Source organism: Lepidochelys kempii, chromosome 1 (genome assembly GCF_965140285.1).
Source record: "Lepidochelys kempii isolate rLepKem1 chromosome 1, rLepKem1.hap1, whole genome shotgun sequence".
Taxonomy (NCBI): Eukaryota; Metazoa; Chordata; order Testudines; family Cheloniidae; genus Lepidochelys; species Lepidochelys kempii.
In genome coordinates, this window is record NC_136380.1 from 333,520,185 (window position 1) to 333,540,385 (window position 20,201).

The 20,201-nt window shown below is 39.3% G+C and overlaps 1 protein-coding gene across 3 annotated transcripts in view; it reads right to left on the bottom strand.

Annotated features, from left to right (window-relative positions):
* The window catches only part of PCLO (piccolo presynaptic cytomatrix protein), a 514,652-nt gene that overhangs the window by 50,467 nt on the left and 443,984 nt on the right, over nt 1-20,201 (bottom strand). Inside the window, exons 20-22 of one of the 3 annotated variants that reach the window (XM_073328636.2) lie at nt 17,123-17,317; nt 15,689-15,868; nt 4,042-4,183 (exon numbers count right to left, since the gene is read on the bottom strand). In XM_073328636.2, coding sequence (XP_073184737.2) covers nt 4,042-4,183; nt 15,689-15,868; nt 17,123-17,317 — 517 coding nt within the window. Of the gene's footprint in view, nt 1-4,041; nt 4,184-15,688; nt 15,872-17,122; nt 17,318-20,201 lie in introns of all 3 variants that reach the window. The other 2 variants (XM_073328635.2, XM_073328638.2) reach the window with 2 other exon arrangements.

The following is a 20,201-nucleotide window of genomic DNA, read 5'->3' on the forward strand; positions in this document are numbered from 1 at the left end:
ACAGAAAAGGCAATAACTTTTCAGAGATTCTGATTGGACATGCAGAAATTCTTGTGTCTGTAAACAGCAAGTCTCCCATTGTCAACTGGAAGAGACTTCAGAGAAGCTACATTCTTTTTGCAGAAGCTTGTAATCACATAATCGGAAACCTTGTTACTTGATCAAATTCTACTCTCCCCACAGTCTATTATGGTTAAGGGGAAAGGTGAAATAAATAACACGGGTCCAGAAACTGATCTCAGTTACACAAGCATTATCCCATGTACATTCTAGTACACCAGACCGTCGCTAGAATGTGGGATTTGAGATGTGGTACTGCATTAACATGGGGACCGCGTTATAGCGGGGACTGTGTTAAAATGAATTGCAATTAAAGTAATTAAATTTGGGATCCATGGCCGTGACTGCGTTATATGCGAATTCGCACTATATAAACACGCGTTCTAGCGAGGGTCCAGTGTATATCACAGCTTTTGGCCATATGCAGTGTTGTTGCAGTCATGTTGCTTGCAGGATATCAGGGAAACAAGGTGGGTGAGGTAATATCTTTTATTGGACCAACTTCTGTTGCAGAGAGACAGAAGCTTGCAAGTTTACACAGAGCTCTTCTTCGGGTCTGGGAAATGTACTGAGTGTCACAGCTAAATACAGGGTGGAACAGATTGTTTAGCATAATTAGTTAACATGTATTTCAAGGGACCATTCAAGGTGAAGTAGCCCCTTAACACCTCTCCAGTCAGAGGGAAGAAAGGAGGGGAAAAATGCCCCAATAACAACTATGAAGGTGAAACCAGTCAATCACTACGCTTTCCAATGAACGCACACAGAAAAATATAAAAGACAAAAACACAGTATCAGCCATGAGTGAACACTTTTCACAAAATAATCACTTCACATCTGACCTCTATTTATGGTTTATTACAATAATCTATAACACACAACCCCCCTCTTCCCCAGCTTCCCCCCCGCCCCTTTCCCCCACTATGACTGGCGAGGTGTTAGCAGGCCTCTGCACCTTGCATGAGATATATTAACTACTTATGCTAAACAATCTGTTTCACCTTGTATTTAGCTATATTTCCCAGATCTGCAGTAGAGCTCTGTGTAAGCTTGAAAACTTGTTTCTCTCACTAACAGAAGTGGGTCCAGTAAAAAATATTACCTCACCCACCTTGTTTCTTTAAGTTTTTGGTCCCATCATTCATGTGTCAGTGCTCTTATACCATAAGAGGTCTCCTCAGCAAGATATTTAAATTAGATTACTATGATTTGTACAGTAAGATAAATTTTTGCTCAATCACAGTATTTCTTTAATAACTGTTGTGACACTATAGTTCAGGCTCGGAAGGGAAGGTTCTTTCATACTCATTGAGCATGATAAACAACTCATCATTGGGACACTGTAACCCTGATCTCATCAATTAGGTCTGATCTTGACAGCTAACCAGTGTGATAAAATTCCTTTGATTTAGAAGAAGAGTTATTTCTACTATTCACTTGGTTAATATGGGCAGGTTTTTATCTGTGTTACATAGATGTAACAGAGATCAGTATCTGGTCCTGTTTTGTTTATTTCAATTTACTCCTTATCTATTCTAGCAAGGTGCAACTAGCTTTGAGGCATGATTACAATCCTCCAGAAAATAAACTTTGCAATTTTGAATGGACTCTTCCCATTTACAATGGGTAACCTTACAATATACCGTGAGAGAGAGATATGGTGCCAGATCCTCAACTGGTGCAAATCGGCATTGTTCCATTGTAGTCAAATGGAGCAGTGTTGAGCTACACCAGCTGAGGCTCAGGCTCTTAAATTTCACATTACAGTAGGAAGTTGTCCTTCTCTGTGATAAAATAAAAAAAAATGAAGGGAAAAAGTAAATACAAAAAAGATTTTTGAGTTCAGTTTAATTGCCTAGCAAAGTATTTCTTTTTTTCATACTTTATGAAGTATGGCAAATATGCTGTAGAGAATTATTAGTGCCCAGGGTCAGATTCCCTGCAAATTGTGTAGTCATTTATCATTCTAGTTTAGTAGCATTTCACACCTGCCACTTTGCACTGGTGTAAAAGTCTACACAATGGACTGGGCAATGAAGAATCTGGCCCCTATTCTCCAGCAGGGTTTGGTATGAGTGACATTGGTAATTTTCAGAAGTTTCATACAAGCTCTGGCATTTTGATAATGAGAGATGCAAAAAATGACCCACCAAATGTGGTGATTTTATAAAATGCTTTCTTCTATTGTTATATAATTATTAATTTCCCTTGACGTTTGTAACAATGTCTAACATCTGCAATGACATGCTTCTAATTACCTACCTCATCAAATAATCCCCATAGTATCACTGTTAATTTTTTTTTCTTAGCTAGATATTCAAATGGGCACCACCACTAGGCCCAAAATAAGAGTGGTTTAAAACTCAGGCTTCCCTAACACGCCATGAACTTATATTTTATCTTTAGGAATCATTATAAACTAATTATGCATCTAGATTGTAAAATACAATTAAAAATAATTTTTGTTCCTCTGAAGTACAATTTGTTTTAATCTACAGCAAGGGTGAGTGAAAGATTCAATAAAAAATTAATCAGATGGAACTTTACAGCCTGAGCTCATTTCTCCCCTCCCCTAAGTTGCTGAAGGGGAAACTTAAAAGTAAGATTGATAGCTCTTTTCCTTTTTAGCATCTAATAAGTTACAGTCATTTGCTATTCCACTACATTTCAACAAGGGATAAGCACTTTGGAATGTCACAAACTCGAGAGAATAAATTGGTTTTGTTTCATTTATAAATTCAAGAACCTTTAAAAAAGTTGCTTTCATCTCCTGTGCATCAGATTTCAGGACTGCAGAGCAAGAACTGATAATAGTGTGCTCAGAAAAGGCACAGGAAAGGAAGATTTACTTGAAAAAGTTCATTAAACATTAGTGTGGTTCCGGGCCAGTATTGGGCTGATAGCCCTGGCACTGGCAAAATGTGGGTCTGGTTTAGAAATATGGGGTCAGAGTCACAGCTGGAGGAAATCAGAGTTTCTCTACTGAAGAGAGGTGCTCAGCGTCCACACACCTCTCTAGCAATGGCGATCATGTTGCTGTTAGGTCTCAGACAGCCCATGTTTTATACTCCCCTCTGCAGAGGGCCAAAGGATGCTAAGCCATAGACAGTACTCTTCCTAGCAGCATTAACTGACTCTTAGTACCACACAGTGGTGGAATTGGGTGCTGCAGGGAATAGGGTAAATATGCATAGCCAGCAAGGGTGTGACCAGCTAGCTCTTCAAAGACCATTGGCAAATGTTTCATGGACCAGACAGAGTCTGAAAACAATTGATCTATTTCCTTCTGAAGAGTGTTAACATCAGAAGGGGAGAGGAATTATCTAGCATGATACAAGGGGTATAATTAGAAGTAATGGATAAGGTTAACAATAATAAAGCTTAGTGTTGTAAAATAAGGATAAACTTGCTGATGGTGAAACTTGTTAAACTGTGGAGAATACCCCTATATTGGCAAGAGAAGGGATATGATGAAGAAGTCTTCCTCAAACTACTACGATAATGCAGACATGGGGCTGCACCAAAAATCTCCATTCAAATTCCTAAATTTTGGGGAGTTTGGATCCAGATCTGGATCTGAATTTTGCTGTTAGCACCTGTGTCTAGAATGGGGCCAAACTAAAAACCCAAATTGAACATCCCCAAATTTAGCAGAAGTTCTGCTCTCCATCAGCGCTTTGTGACTCAAGCCCATCTCTACAAATGTGCACAAAAAGGGATGAGGATGAGGTTGCTCCTGGATTATTGCAATTAGTTTTTTCTGTAGAATCATGGGTGTAGTGGGCTTGAACGTTTCTAATTGTGCAACATTGGAAAATGCAATTACGGACTCTGACAAGAGTCCTATCCAGTTAAATGCTATTAGCTGTTAGATTGTATAACAAGTCTTGGGAAGAAATGACATATGAGGAAGCCTGAGGCCTCCAAGTGATGTACATAGTACTGTCAGGACAATACAGTGTATTAAAGATAAAGCCTTACATCCTTGGAATAGGAAACAGATTGTTCTCCCCTGTGGTGCTGCTGCTTCCTTCGCTATCCATGCTATATCCACTGCCAAAACTACTGGCTGACGAGCCAGTGGAGACAGAACTTTCTGTAGGTCGGTGGTTGGTAGACCTTGCTGTACAGAGCAGGAATAATGGGTTACAAAAAACCTTGTAAGGTATAAATGTAATCAATGTTAAGAATGAGCTATTCATCACAATTAAATGCTGCAAACACCTTTACGCTCTACTTTACTTCATATTCATTTGACAAAGTGAGTAGGATAGTCCTACAATGAGAATCCCAATGTACCTTCCTGTTATTCTTTATGAAACATTCCTTCATTGAATTTGATGACTTTTGATATAGTACAGGGAATCCAAAGGAAGTACCATCGATACACCATCTAGTCCCACACAAATTGTGTACGGAAACATCCTCCTCTTCAGACATCATATCATTACATTTCTCAACTGCTCATGAATATCTTTGGTATGCCTTGAGTTTTTAAGCACAGCACTTAGCAATTTAGTAAACTGGTGCTAAACCTCTATTTCTTAGGCTAATTTCATGTGGTGACTGTATGTCAACTCTAAAGAAATTATTTTTGCTTTAGATGCTTTATTCTGGTTTACTATTTTTGATACTCCAAACTAATTAATTGTCCTGCATTTGGCCCTCGGCAAGTTGAGAAATATACACAGATGACACACTGTGACATTACACTTAATAAAAGAACAATGAACAATATCTGTTCACACATTGAATAACACAATTGCCCAGGAAAATAAATATAGGGGTTTTTTTCTTGAAAAGATAGCTATGGATGGCACTTTTCACTTATTTTAGTAGAATGGATATAATGCTGAGGATAGAAATATTTGTACTAGAAGCTCTCACTTTAGTAAAGTTTTGCTGTCATCTTGGTCAGCCTTAAAACTTGAAGACAAAGAATTCAAAGGGATTACATTTATACATGAAATGTGTCAAAAATCTAAAAACAAATAATTTCAAATACAGCCCAGAACCCATATAAGTTAATGATATTTATGTTTGACTTCGTGTGTGTTCTTTCCGGTGCAGGCTTCTGCAAACTGCCTTGCAATGTGACCCAAAGTTAAATAAGACACCCTAAATATATTTTGAAAATGGATTAATAATTAACATTGGAAAATAGGAATAAAAGAAAACAGTGCACCATGAATCATTGGTCTGTCCTAACCCTGAGTTCATATTCCCACAATGATTCTTCCCTTGTAAATTCAGTAACTCTTTAAAACACTATTACCATCAGCTGCTTTCATTCACTCAGTCCATCTATTTGAATACTACTAGGTTCCTTTAAGACCCCACTGGTTTTCAGCTGTATTTCATGACCCTTTGCACTTAAATTATAATCACTCTTAAGAGACGATTAGCAGGTAACTTTCAAAATCAAGCCTGGCTCAGTGAGATACCCACCAAAGCCTCTGTTTTTCCAGAGAAGACAGATACAGCACTATAACATACTCTGCCAAAGAAGACCCCATCGGATAGGTGAAATTACACTAGGAACTCTGCCATTTGTGGTACTTCTGATAACTCATGTGAGTAGGGAGCTGGATTGTGTAGGGAGTAGAAGGCCTGCCAAAAGCATATATTTCCAGAGATTCGTGGGGCAACTGAAGAAATCTCAGGCCAAGCCCCCCACTGTACACCATGGCCTCCTACTTCTGGCAATCTGGATTCCTCCTTGCTCACGTCTGAACCAGAGCCACCCTTAATCTAATTTCTGAGACTGTTTGCAGGATCAACACTAATCCCAGTGGTTGTTTCGGCATAGGTGTGCCATAGGATGATGTCACATAAACTGGCTCCCTCCTCACACCATCACATCTGAGCAGCCGTACCCCCACAAAACCCATAAAAACCCAAAATGGTGACTGTGCAGAGGGATGGTGTTGATGCTTCTTCATTACGGAGTTACTTGCCAGTTAGGGTCATTAGTCCACATCTCAGCTTGTCCATTGTTAAATCAGAGGGGAATGATATGGCCCAGTTTCCTTGTTTAGTCTGTAAAGACTAGTTCCTGGAGTCCCCAAGTCATGAAATTTGTCCTCCAGTGGACCTCCTCTTCCTCTATATCCTTATGGGTAGTAGTAGGAATACAGAATTCAGCACAGCATTCCAAACAAGACCTCACCTAACTTTAGACCTAACCTCACCTAACCTTAGAATCATAGAAATATAGGGCTGGAAGAGACCTTAAGAGGTCATCTAGTCCATACCTTGTGCTGAGGCAGGACCAAGAACATATAGACCATTCTGATAGGTGTTTGTCTAATCTATTCTTCTTCCAGTGAGGGGGATTCCACAACCTCCCTTGGAAGCCTATTCCAGTGCTTAACTATCCTTATAGTTAGAAAGTTTTTCCCAATGTCTAGCCTAAATCTCCCTTGCTGCAGATTGACCCCATTACTTTGCATCCTACCTTCAGTGGACATGAAGAACAATTGCTCACCATCCTCTTTAAAACAGTCTTAATGTACATGAATACTATCAGTTCCCTCCCTCCTCAGTCTTTTTTTCTCAAGTCTGAATATGCCCAGGTTTTTTAACCTTTCTTCACAGGTCAGGTTTTCTTTTGTGATTTGTGTAGCTTTCTTCTAAACTCTCTCCAACTTGTCCACATCTTTCCTAAAGGCTGGCACCCAAAACTTGGCATAATACTCCAGCTGAGGCCTTACCAATGCCAAGTAGAGTGGGCCAATTAATTCCTCTGTCTTATATACAACATTCCTGTTAATACATCTTGGAATGATATTAGGCTTTTTTGCAACTGCATCACATTGTTAGCTCACATTCAATTTATGATCCATTATAAGCCTCCAGAATCTTTTCAGCATGATTACCACCTAGACAGTTATTCCCCATTTTGTAGTTGTGCTTTGATTTTTCCTTTATGAAGTACTTAAATGCTGTCATAAGACTATTTGTACTCAATAGCTGAATTTATCTCCTGGATTTTACTTACATTTTGAAGGTGTTAGAGTTTTATTCTCTGGGAACACCAAACTTCTTTCCTGGTGCTCGTTTGAAATAAAATGTCCTTTGAGGGTGTATTTTGCATTCAGTATTTTTAGTTTCTATTCTTTACTCTACCCTACTTTACATTTTTCCACACTGATTTCCTTTCCCATCAACTCTGTTACTGGAATTGAATATTAGATGTGGTGAGCCCAAGTTTAGGTTTATATCTGGATTTTGTGTCTGATCCACAAAGGGAATAAGTCTGCCACTGTTGCCAGCATGGTGACCTAGTGCTGTAGAGTAGATCTGTTTTTTCCCCACAAAAAGTTTTGACTTTTAATTGAAAAACCAAAAACCAGAAAGTTTGCAGCCATAATGTTTTCAGTTTTTGGCCGAAAACATTTAGTTATTCAACAAAATCTTGAATCTTTCCACAGAAAGCAGACACTTTTTTGTGAACATTTTCATTTCATCAAAAACCCATGGAAAAACAGTTTTGATGGAAAACTTTCAATCTGCTCTACTGGCTGTGCTCATGTGTTAACTCTAGAGATCTTGGGTTCAACTCCTGGTGACAACAATGTCAAGATTATATGATGGGGTTGCCTGCAATAGCAGGATAGTGGACTTCATGACCCAAAATATCCCTTCCATTTCTGTGTCCTTTGACATTCTAAACTCCTGTGAGGCAACGTGTGAGAAAATGGTACTTAGACTGGAGCACTGGGTAGAAACAGTAGTCTAAGAAGTGCAACCAAGACACTGCCAACAGCCATAAGGGGCACTGGAAAAATTGTCCAACTGCATGGGGTGATCGAAGTAGGGGCTGAGGATTAGAGGATGTAATATTAGTCTCCTCCTTGGTAGTGGTTTGGATTTCTGCTATTGGCCATTCGTTTTGGGGTCCATTCCGATCAGATGGTTGATAAACTTCTACTGTTAACTTATCATCTTGTTCTTTATCTAATTTTGAGCTGCAGTGGCTAATGGTGTCTCAGTATATATTTAATTGCCAACAATACGATGATTCGTTAACACTAGCATCATGGGTCTAATGGTACCAGTGACTGATATTCGTCATGAGATTAATGGCACCAGAACTGCTACCAGTTTGCTCTTTTTCATTTGAGTTTATATAAAGAAAATGTCCAGATTTTATTTTTAATAGAAAGGCTTCTATTGAATTGTGCATGAATGGGATTGGAATAACTATTGATTGCCTTCTAGGCTGAAATGTTATTCTTTCCTCTGCATCTGCTTCTGTCCATGCTGTACCCAAAAAAATCCTAAGACTAAGAAAGTGGAAAGTAATCGAGTATTTAGGCATGTGAACCTTCGCATCCATCACACGCTTTTTAAAAAATCTTTCTAGTCCTCCATGAAAAAGGATTAGACATATACAGGTGCCACCAATATGTCTTCTGCATTCAGTGCCATTAATGGATCCCAGTGAAGACTTTCCTGCCAACAGCAAATTATTCATGCAGCTATCTCTATATACCTACCTTAGAAAACAATGGCAGGATAAAGAAAATTGAATATTCCTCACTTCTCCAAAATAAAAAAAAACAACTTAACACAATACTAGTTGTCTCCACATAGGATAGGGTGGGGTGGGGTGGGGTTAAACTTGTATTTATGGAGCCAGTTAGAGAATCAGACTCCATAACTGGAGAAACATGAGTTCCAGGCCTCAAACGTACTAAAGGATAATGTAATTTTAAAATCAATGAGAAGGGGAAAAAAGAAGCCAAATACTACTACTAAATCTCCCAGTGAAGGGGGCTTGAGACTACAGAAAAGAAATGTGCATGTGTTTTTTTTTTAAAGCTAAGTATAAGGGAGATAATTCACACAGTACCTACAGCCCTGTGCTGTCAAATCAATCAACAGTGAAATGGAAACTACTAAGCACCACCAGACTTCCCAGCCATTCATCTAGACTGGATAAGCAGTTTGTTTCAAGAGGGGAACTTGAGATTAAATGTGGGGCCAACTGATTCAGAAAAAATAATAGCTATCTCAAAAAGAACCTTCTTCTGAGTTCTAAACTGCAGAAAGTATCTTTTCCTCCATCCCAACTGTTATTCCTTTTTACAGGACTGGCAGGACCAGAAGCTGAAGTGCCAAAATGCCACCAGAAAGCCTGTACAAGTTGCAACCCAAATAGTAAGCACCAGAAACCTCATGAGAGAATCCATTCTTGCTAGATTTTTCAGCCCAGTTTGGCAGAATAAAGACAGAAGTATGGGCAGCTTCTATAATTATTTAGGATTTTCAGGGTGTGTGGGCGTGGGAGGACGGAATATCAAAGAAGTCACCACAATAGTATTTAACGTCAGAGATGGGAACTACACAAAAATGAGGAAGCTAATTAAACATAAATTAAAAGATATAGTCACAAAAGTGAAATGCCTGCAAGCTGCATGGAAACATTTTTAAAATACCACAGCAGAGGCTCCAATTAAATGTATACCCCAAATAAAAAAAAAAAAAGTAAGAGGACCAAAAAAGTACCACCATGGCTAAACAAGAAGTAAAAGAAATAATTAGATGCAAAAAGGGATCCTTTAAAAATTGGAAGCTAAATCCTACTGAGGAAAATAGAAAGAAGCATAAACTTTGGCATCTCAAGTATAAAAGTATAATTAGGCAGGCCAAAAAAGAATTGAAAGAGTAACTAGCCAAAAACTCAAAAACTAACAATATTTTTTTAAGTACATCAGAAGTATGAAGCCTGCCAAACAACCAGTGGGGCCACTGGACGATCAAGGTGCTAAAGGAGCACTTAAGGAAGGCCACTGTAGTGAAGCTACATGAATTCTTTGCATTGGTCTTCACTGTAGAAGATGTGAAGGAAGTTCCCACACCTGAGCCATTCTTTTTAGGTGACCAATCTGAGGAACTGTCCCAGATTGAGGTGTCAGTTAGAGGAGGTTTTTGTACAAATTGATAAATTAAACAGTAATAAGTCACCAGGACCAGATGGTATTCATCCAAGAGTTCTGAAGAAACTCAAATATGAAATTACAGAACTACTCTCTGGGGCATGTAAAACATAATTTAAATCAGATGTTAAATCATTTACTAGATGACTGGAGGATAGCTAATGTGATGCCAATTTTTAAAAAAGGCTACAGAGGCAATAATGGCAAGTACAGGCTGGTAAGCCTAACTTCAGTACCAGGTAAATTGGCTGAAACCATAGTAAAGAACAGAATTATCAGATAAAGAGATGAACATGATTTGTTGGAGAAGAGTCAACATGGAATTTGTAATGGGAAATCATGGCTCACCAATCCGCTAGAATACTTTGAGGGGGGTCAACAAACATCTGGACAAGGGAGATCCAGTGGATAGAGTGTACTTGGACTTTTAGAAAGCCTTTGACAATGTCCCTCATGAAAGGCTCTTAAGCTGTCATGGTATAAGAGGGAAGGTCCTCTAATGGACTGGTAACTGGTTAAGAGACAGAAAACAAAGGTAGGAATAAATGGTCAGTTTTCACAATGGAGGGAGGTAAATAGTGGTGTGCAGGGGTCTGTACTGGGACCAGTGCTGTTCAACATATTCATAAATGAGCTGGATAAATAGTGAGGTGGGAAAATTTGTAAACAATACAACATTACTCAAGATAATTAAGTCCAGAGCGGACTATGACGAGTTACAAAGGGATCAAACAAAACTGGGTGACTGGACAGCAAAATGGCAGATGAAATTCAGTGTTGATAAATGCAAAGTAATGCACATTGGAATACATAATTCCAACTGTACATAAAATGATGGGATCTAAATTAGATGTTACCAAGAAAGATTTTTGAGTCATTGTGGATAGTTTTCTGAAAACAACCACTCAAAGTGCAGTGGCAGTCAAAAGAGCTAACAGAACATTAGGAATCATTAGGAAAGGGATCGATAATAAGACAGAAAATATGATAGTGCCTCTATATAAATCTGTGGTACACCCACACTTTAAATACTGTTTACTGTTCTGGGTACCCCATCTAATATATATATAATTTTGATGCCCTTCTCTGCACCTTTTCAAATTCTTTATATTATATAGAATATATATATATATATATATAAGAATTCTTTATAATATATATTATATTATATTTGTTTTAAACCTGCTGCCTATTAACTTCATTGGTCTTGTGTTATTAGAAGGAGTGAATAACACTTCCTTATTCACTTTCTCTACACCATTTCATGATTTTATAGACCTATTTTATATCCCCCTTAGTCATCTCTTTTCCAAGCTGGATAGTCCCAGTTTTATTAATCTCTCCTCATATGGAAACTATTCCAGATCCTTAATAATTTTTGATGCCCTTCTCTGTACCTTTTCAAATAGAATTTGAAATAGAAAAGACTTCAGGCACATAAATAATTGATTCCATAGTCCTGCTTACCTCCCCTCTCCACCAAGTTTGGATTCAACCAATTGCCTTTGACAAGAGACAATCCAACTGAATGGTAAAGACACATTCCAAAGAATTTCGGTAATAAAACCTAGCCTCTTAAAAAGGAGTACAATGTGTCCAAATCAGGAGTGCATCACAAGATTTGGAGCTTTGGAGGACCTGGTGGTTCTATCAACTTGCTCCTTCAGCAAGCAACCAAAGAAAGAGCAGGTAGGAATTAAGTGGAGCCACATTTCTGCCTCCCATCCTAAATGTGCCAACCAGGTGATCAAGCTGGTGGAATGTGTTACTTCCTCCAATGTAACCAGAGAGCTTTAGGAGAAAGAATGCCAGCTGGTTGTCCTTCTGCAGCAATGCATCACCAAGTATCCTCAACCCAGAGCTGTGGCAAAATTACATAATCTTGGCCAACACCAAAGACAGAACCAGGGCCTGCCAGAGCAAAAAGCATGAATTACTACAAGCTCTGTATCTGTAACTCTCACATTCTTTGTGAACTGAGTATGGGGGTGGGTGGGTACAACAAACACTGATCAGTGGGATATACCATAATTTAGCCCTAAGAGTTCCATTCTGCCATCCTTCCTCACTCTGGATAATACTTTACTCCATGAGTACTCCCACATATCTGCCCTTTTATATTGATTTTTACATTATGTGTTGATTTGACCATATGTTTTATATGTATAATTTTGTGAAATTTTAGTGGGACTTCCCACAATGTGAGTAATGGTGGCAGGATAGCGTCCTACTAAAAGTGCTGCAATGTTGTTTCTTTACTCAACAAAGCAATCTTAACAATCTAGTTCTAGCACAGATGCTCCCTGGGGCTCAGGCCACTGTCTAACAGACTTTTGAAATAGGAGTTATTGGACAAAGACTCTGAGCAATTTCCTGAAATTACATGTCATTTTAAAATGGTGGAAGAAAAAAGAGCAAGACTAGCAACAGCAAAAGGTGCCAGTACTCAGGCTGGAACCAAAGACAGCCTAAGATTATTGCTGTCTGCACAGAACAGGGACAAACTGTTCTTGTTTTGACAATGACAGAAGGAGTCTGGAAAACTAGTTGTTTGTCACAATAAGAAAGCTTATTTAATTTACCCTGATATTAGGAGCCCAGAGAAGCTTGGCATAAAGCAGCTTTATTGGGCAGTAAATTATTTAAAGTGTGAAGGAGTTATCCCAAACTATGGCAAGAAATGAAAACCTGTTATTGCCTGTTAGAAACATTCAATGCTTCTGTATATGAAGGACCCTTAAGCTGGTATTTAAATTGCTACACAATCCTATCCAGTCCAAGCAATATGAAGTACCCAGAAAATCAGTTGCATTTCCATTCCAAATTAGTCAAAGCCAGTAAAATAAAAGCTACTGAGAGGAACTGCAGAATATTGCATTTCTTCTGGTAAATGGCTCAAAATTACACTGTGCTGACTAACTTATATCTAACCAAGTTTACAATGCAGTAGCATATATATCTGCTTAGTACACAACACTTCTACCTTGTTTTATATCCCTAAACTACTTACGTTTTTTTTTTCCACAGCAGTTTCTTATTTGTGTCAGGTAAAAGAAATTGAGCATAAGCAAGAAGGCAAACTCAATTAAAACCAGTCTTATCTCACTTCATGTCCATATTGCCCTTTTGACACTAAACTCCACTAGTATGCCATTCTCTCATAAGAACAAGTACACTAATGTACCATTCTCTCATGGGATACACAGTAGTGTCTCCTTGGAAGCACATAGACAATACGCAGCTGGCTATTATGAAGTTTATAGCTTGAATCCTCTACTCAGCTTCTGCAACTTTTACTTTCAATGCAGGCACCTTTGAAAGATATAAAAGAGTCTTCCTGAGCCTACAAAACGTCCTCCTCTGCGTCTTTAACACCGATCAGTCAGCTAACTGTGCAACATTTTTATGCAATGACAGAATCAAGATGAAGCCTGTTGCATTTCAGGGCAAAGCCAATCACCTTCTCTGCAGTTGCCCAAAACCATTGGCAGCAGAATTGTTGTGTAAAGAAGTGAGCTACATGCAGAGAGGCCACTGTTCTGCTTGAGCTCCCTGTACAACAGCATGTGAACTGAGAAGTGACCAACTATCTTGTATCACCTATGAAGTTAGGTAACCGCTATGAGTTTATTTTCTGGGTTCTGTACTTCTAACTTCATAGGAGTCTGCTGTCTGTATGAGCTGCTGCCATTTTTGTGTGGCAGAACTGATACGGCATCTCACATGTAAAGCTCATACTGTGTTCTTCCATCGTGTCATGCAGACTTTGCTGTTGTTCTTCCTTACTTTGTTGTTTCCGTTAATCTAAAGTAAAAGTCATTGAGACTGAAAGTGCATGGGTTGCTCTTTGGACCAAGAAAAACATATTCTATACTTTGAAAAGGCTATTTATATCAAGTCAACAGAGTAATTTATTTTGTGCATATCTCTATAACTTCATTTTATTTTTGCTATATAAGTCATTCACATTCCAGAGCTTGGTAAAAGGTCAATCAAAACAGCTTGAAGATCAAATATTCAAAATTATCTGCCATGAATGAGTTGCAGAAGAGTGACTGGCAAATAATTTTGATCAAACAAATTTGAGGACAGGGAATGATCTGGAGAACACGACAATGATGCAAAAATTTGTTGAATAAATTATACAGTTAATGCTAATTCTGAATAAAAAAACAGTTAGAACTCATGAGTTCCTGCATCCTAGCTCAGTTCACACATCTCTTAGGAAGTGCTAGACCTATCAAGAGAGAATATATTCTGATGAGATTTCCCAATCAAGGAAGGTTGGCTAAATATTGAAGCTGTTCAGAAAATCTTCAATGGGACCATTTTCCATGAGAAATTGTAGTTCCATCAAAAACCAAAAGACTTAATAAAATTATGTTGATTTTGCCAAAATTGTGTTTTAGACGGGAAAAAGTTGAGCTGATGCTTAAAGCATCTTGTCTCAACATTTTAGAAACAAAAGGTTTTGATTTTTCATATTAAAATGCCTTTTCATTTCAATTTCTTTCAGTAGAATATATAATATAATATAAAAATTTAAAAAGTCCAAACAACCCCAAACAAAATGTTTTTGGGACTTTTCCTTTGCAGAGAATTTTGAAATTTTCAGGTTTTATTCCAAATTGGAATGAAAATAAATTTCTAAATCCCAAAAGCCTCCACAAAATGGAATCTCCATTCTCTGGATAGTGCTACTAAATATGTTCTTATGCCCCATATAAACATTCCATTTGGTTGACGAACCTTCATATGTTTTGGGTTTTGCTTGCTATTAGTATTAATAATAATAATTGTTCAATAGTCTCTTTCCATTCTAGGGAGCCATGGAAAATTTGAGATAAAAACAGAAGGGTAATAAATGGGGGACTAGAAACAAAATAAGAGTTTTTGGTTTTGTTATCTTTTGCACTGGGGTAAAATAATAAAGCTGTCCTACCCATCTACTTTCGCTCAGACACCACATAGTTTAAGACTCAAGCAGTATAATCTGGACCAATTCCACAGCAGATGTAAACCAGAGAAGTGCTCCAAAAGACAATGGATTTAGCTGATTTGCATCAGATGAAGTTCTGGTTAGGAAGCAGTGGTAGATAGGTGGATGATGGCACACCTAACATGTAGGTTTGGTAGCACAATTGCCCACAACAGAGAGGAACATATTTCTACTTTAGATATTGCTAGGATACTATTCCTTTATTCCTTTCCTTTCCACTGGTATTTGCAAAACTCTGCATTTGAAGTAATGCATTGGCACTTACAACAACATGGGGTCGGGGGAGGAGAATGGCTCTGTGTCCTAGCTGGAATTCCAGCAGCAGAAGTGTGCAATTAGTATTTTATCATAACACAAGAATTGTTAAAGCATGCTTAAGCAGACCTGGTTAAAGGCATGCATTGTATTAGGCAGTGTGAACACAGTTAATCCATTTTTCAACAGAAGAGCAGGTCCCCCAGTGGCATGGAAGTGCACAAATCACGGTTCTATCATGTTATTTAGCACATTGTTTTGTTAGGAACTTACACAATTATGGTAAGATCAAGTAAAGATCTTAATTTGCTTTGACATTTACAGCAGTTTACAGAGGGTAAATAAATAATTAAACTCTGCAATGAATCAGTAGACATGGCAAGAAGGATTTTGGCTTCGGTTGGTTTCTTGGCCATGTCTTTCTGCTCACCTCCTTCGGGCTTGACTGGTCCATCAGACATCACTTTTCTGAGGGCTAGTTGGCTTTGGTCTTTGTTGTCATTGGCTGGTGGAGGCAGATTGTCAGACTGAGTTCTTTGAATTGGGAGGACTCCTGCTATGCTGTGTCTGTGCTGCTTCCTGGCATGATTAGACTGACCGCTTTTATGTGCTGCTGTGGCAGTGTGGGTGAAATGGAAACCCAGAGTATGTATCCTCAGATGGAACCAGCTTAAATGTTATTCATGCAGACAGAAGTGTTTTGTTCTGTACTTAAATAAGTAGGGTTTTCAAACACCAAAGAGACACCACATGCACAGCATTAAAGGGTGTTAAAACTGGCTGTTTCTTTATTAATAATGGTGGGACAAAGAAAATAGTTTTTCCCCCCTTTGTGTTTTATACCACAATGAGTTTATGGCACACCAACAAACTCTGAAGACAAACACCGGGAGTCCACAGTTGGAAGGTTTTAATTTGCAGAAACTAAATCCTCAACCAGTAATAACGTGCAGGTCTGAACTGTACTCTGTAGTCCTAGAATTCTGAATGGAAGGTTTGTCATTTGTGAATCTATTTCCAGCTACCAGATAAATCCTGTTCTAGCCCTAAATCAATCTGTGCATAAAGCAGCTAATGAAATTGAATCCACTACTACAGCAATTGGCTTAGAAAAGCCCAAGGAGAGTGGAATGATAAGATTATTAATTCTATTCAGTACCTAAGTTCCTTGTTAATAGTCTGGTGTATTTATTGTCGTCCCACTGTTCACGAATACGAATTTATCTGAAACGTTGTACGGAGCAGGTTGCCTTTAATAAGCCTTTCAAAAGAGTGGAATGTTAGAGACTTATAAGCAGCCATGCTTCAAATATAGGAAATTGAGTCACGTTGTTAAGTAACAACTGTTTTTTCAACCTGAAATCCTCCCCACCATTGTCCTCCAGTGTAGATGCACTGATTGTTTTCTGATGTTAATATCATGCTGTTAATGTGCTCTCAATGCATATTGGATGTGATTCTTTGAAAGCTGGAAGCCACCTATCTGAGGGTTTGATTATTTCTGTGGTTGAGATATTTAGCAACACCAAAACAACAACACACAGTGGAAGATTCCATGAGTCATGCACAGCTCTGGAATGTCATGGGCCACGAATGGAGGGAGTGATGGTGAAACAGCCAGTTTTACTGCAATCTATATAAATTTAAAAAAAAAAGACTTCTAAACAGGAGGAGTATATTGTACGTATATGTGTTCACACACACACACACACACACACACACACAAAGAAATACATTGAACAGAGTGAGCAGAGTGTTCCAAGAACGGAAACAAACAAAAAGCAAACCGGGAAGGACAGCAGGGGAAAAAGGCAACAGATGAACATTAAGCTGCCATGCTGAGGAATTTATTTGCGTCTTTTACTTGGTTGAAGGCGAAGCTGTTGGACAGCTGCTTCAGCAGCAGCGATGGCTGCCCCAGCGTCTTCAAGGTGGGTTTGAGTGACGCTGGTTTTGCTTTGGCTGCGAGATGGTCCATGAGAGCGCAGATGTCCTTCTGAAGAAGATTTAGAGCTCCCTGGACTGCTGTGAGATTTCTCAATGGTGGGCATCTGCATGTCTGATGGGGAAAAGGATAAATGGGAGTGTTACTTCTATTAAATAAATAATCTCTCTCTCTCACAAAATTGTGTTTCCAGGCACAGTTCTGAAGTGCATCACTCCAGCAGTAGCCCTAGCATGCACTGAGGCACAATTCCCTCCCTGCTTTCCTGTTGCTCTGTGGTCCAAGGTATAGTTTGCTGCTGACCTATACAAGCAGCAAATTTGGACACCTCCCATGCTGACCCAGCTTTGCTCGCTGGTGAGCTGGTGGGTGGAGCCAAAGCTTATCACATTTCCAGTTCTTCCTTACCCACCTGTGCTACAAGAAGGAAGCAGGCAAGCAGCACCATTTACCCCTGAGTGTCCAGACTCAAGTCCAAGGTAGGCCGAGCAAGTTTAGGATCTCCCTGTAGTGGTGTGCAGTTCAAGTCACAATCTAGCCCTTATATAATTATATCCACAGCCATCTCTGATTTAGACAAGAGAGGATATTGTCGTTGCAAGTACACGGTGCTTTACAGAATTGTCATCAAAGCAAACTTACACCAAAAAGAAATAAGACAGACCGTGTGTTATTACCAGAACACTATCCTCTTAGTTCGCTGCTGTCATCTGGCCTCCATTTGTACTGGTTTATCAGATGGACATTGCTCTGGTACTACATGTGTTGCAGATACACAATGTTTGCCAGCTGAGATATTGGGAAGCTGCTATATTTAGTTTGAAAAAAATATTCTGAAGAATTATACACATTGACGGTCGGTTTTGGAGACATTGAGCCTGATTCTTCACTCACTCACAGTAGTGTAACTCCACTGAATTCCACTACCTCTACTGATTTCAATGGAGTTACTCCCGATTTACACCAGTGTAAGCCAGATTCTACTCAGGCCCATAATGAAGGTGAAATGAACTTACACTCATTATGATTCTTTACAAACATGTCAGTTTGACAATGTCAGACGACAACAGTTTAAATATTAGCACACATGCTCAAAACACAGTGCCATAAAATACAAAATGAAATGAAAAATAAAGCCTAATCCAAAGCAGTATATGTTTTGAATTTTGGCCAAAGACATAGGCAAATGAAAAGTACCATAAGATCTCTAATACCTATGCAGAACACATAGGATCTCACTTTATAATATACTGTTTGAAAGACGAGGAGTACTTGTGGCACCTTAGAGACTAACCAATTTATTTGAGCATGAGCTTTCGTGAGCTACAGCTCACTTCGTCGGATGCATGCCGTGGAAACTGCAGCAGACTTTATATACACAGAAAATATGAAAAAATACCTCCTCCCACCCCACTGTCCTGCTGGTAATAGCTTATCTAAAGTGATTATCAGGTGGGCCATTTCCAGCACAAATCCAGGTTTTCTCACCCTCCACCCCCCCACACAAATTCACTCTCCTGCTGGTGATAGCCCATCCAAAGTGACAACTCTTTACACAATGTGCATGATAATAAAGTTGGGCCATTTCCTGCACAAATCCAGGTTCTCTCACCCCCTCACCCCCCTCTCTCTTGTGTGGATCTCTTGTGTGATCTCTTGTGTGGACTGGACCAGGCTGAGGTTGGTGGTGGGATGGAAATTGTTGAAATCATGGTGGAATTCCTCAAGGGCTTCTTTTCCATGGGTCCAGATGATGAAGATGTCATCAATATAGCGCAAGTAGAGTAGGGGCTTTAGGGGACGAGAGCTGAGGAAGCGTTGTTCTAAATCAGCCATAAAAATGTTGGCATACTGTGGGGCCATGCGGGTACGCATAGCAGTGCCGCTGATCTCAGCCTGGTCCAGTCCACACAAGAGATCCACTTCCTGGACACTACAGTGCTAATAAACAATGGTCACATAAACACCACCCTATACCGGAAACCTACTGACCACTATTCCTACCTGCATGCCTCCAGCTTTCACCCTGACCACACCACACGATCCATCGTCTACAGCCAAGCTCTGCGATACAACCGCATCTGCTCCAACCCCTCAGACAGAGACAAACACCTACAAGATCTCTGTCAAGCTTTCTTACAACTACAATACCCACCTGCAGAAGTAAAGAAACAGATTGATAGAGCCAGAAGAGTTCCCAGAAGTTACCTACTACAGGACAGGCCTAACAAAGAAAATAACAGAACGCCACTAGCCGTCACCTTCAGCCCCCAACTAAAACCCCTCCAACGCATTATTAAGGATCTACAACCTATCCTAAAGGATGACCCAACACTCTCACAAATCTTGGGAGACAGGCCAGTCCTTGCCTACAGACAGCCCCGCAACCTGAAGCAAATACTCACCAACAACCACATACCACACAGCAGAACCACTAACCCAGGAACTTATCCTTGCAACAAAGCCCGTTGCCAATTGTGCCCACATATCTATTCAGGGGACACCATCACAGGGCCTAATAACATCAGCCACACTATCAGAGGCTCGTATACCTGCACATCCACCAATGTGATATATGCCATCATGTGCCAGCAATGCCCCTCTGCCATGTACATTGGTCAAACTGGACAGTCTCTACGTAAAAGAATAAATGGACACAAATCAGATGTCAAGAATTATAACATTCATAAACCAGTCGGAGAACACTTCAATCTCTCTGGTCACGCAATCACAGACATGAAGGTCGCTATCTTAAAACAAAAAAACTTCAAATCCAGACTCCAGCGAGAAACTGCTGAATTGGAATTCATTTGCAAATTGGATACTATTAATTTAGGCTTAAATAGAGACTGGGAGTGGCTAAGTCATTATGCAAGGTAGCCTATTTCCTCTTGTTTTTTCCTACCCCCCCCCCAATGTTCTGGTTTAACTTGGATTTAAACTTAGAGAGTGGTCAGTTTGGATGAGCTATTACCAGCAGGAGAGTGAGTTTGTGTGT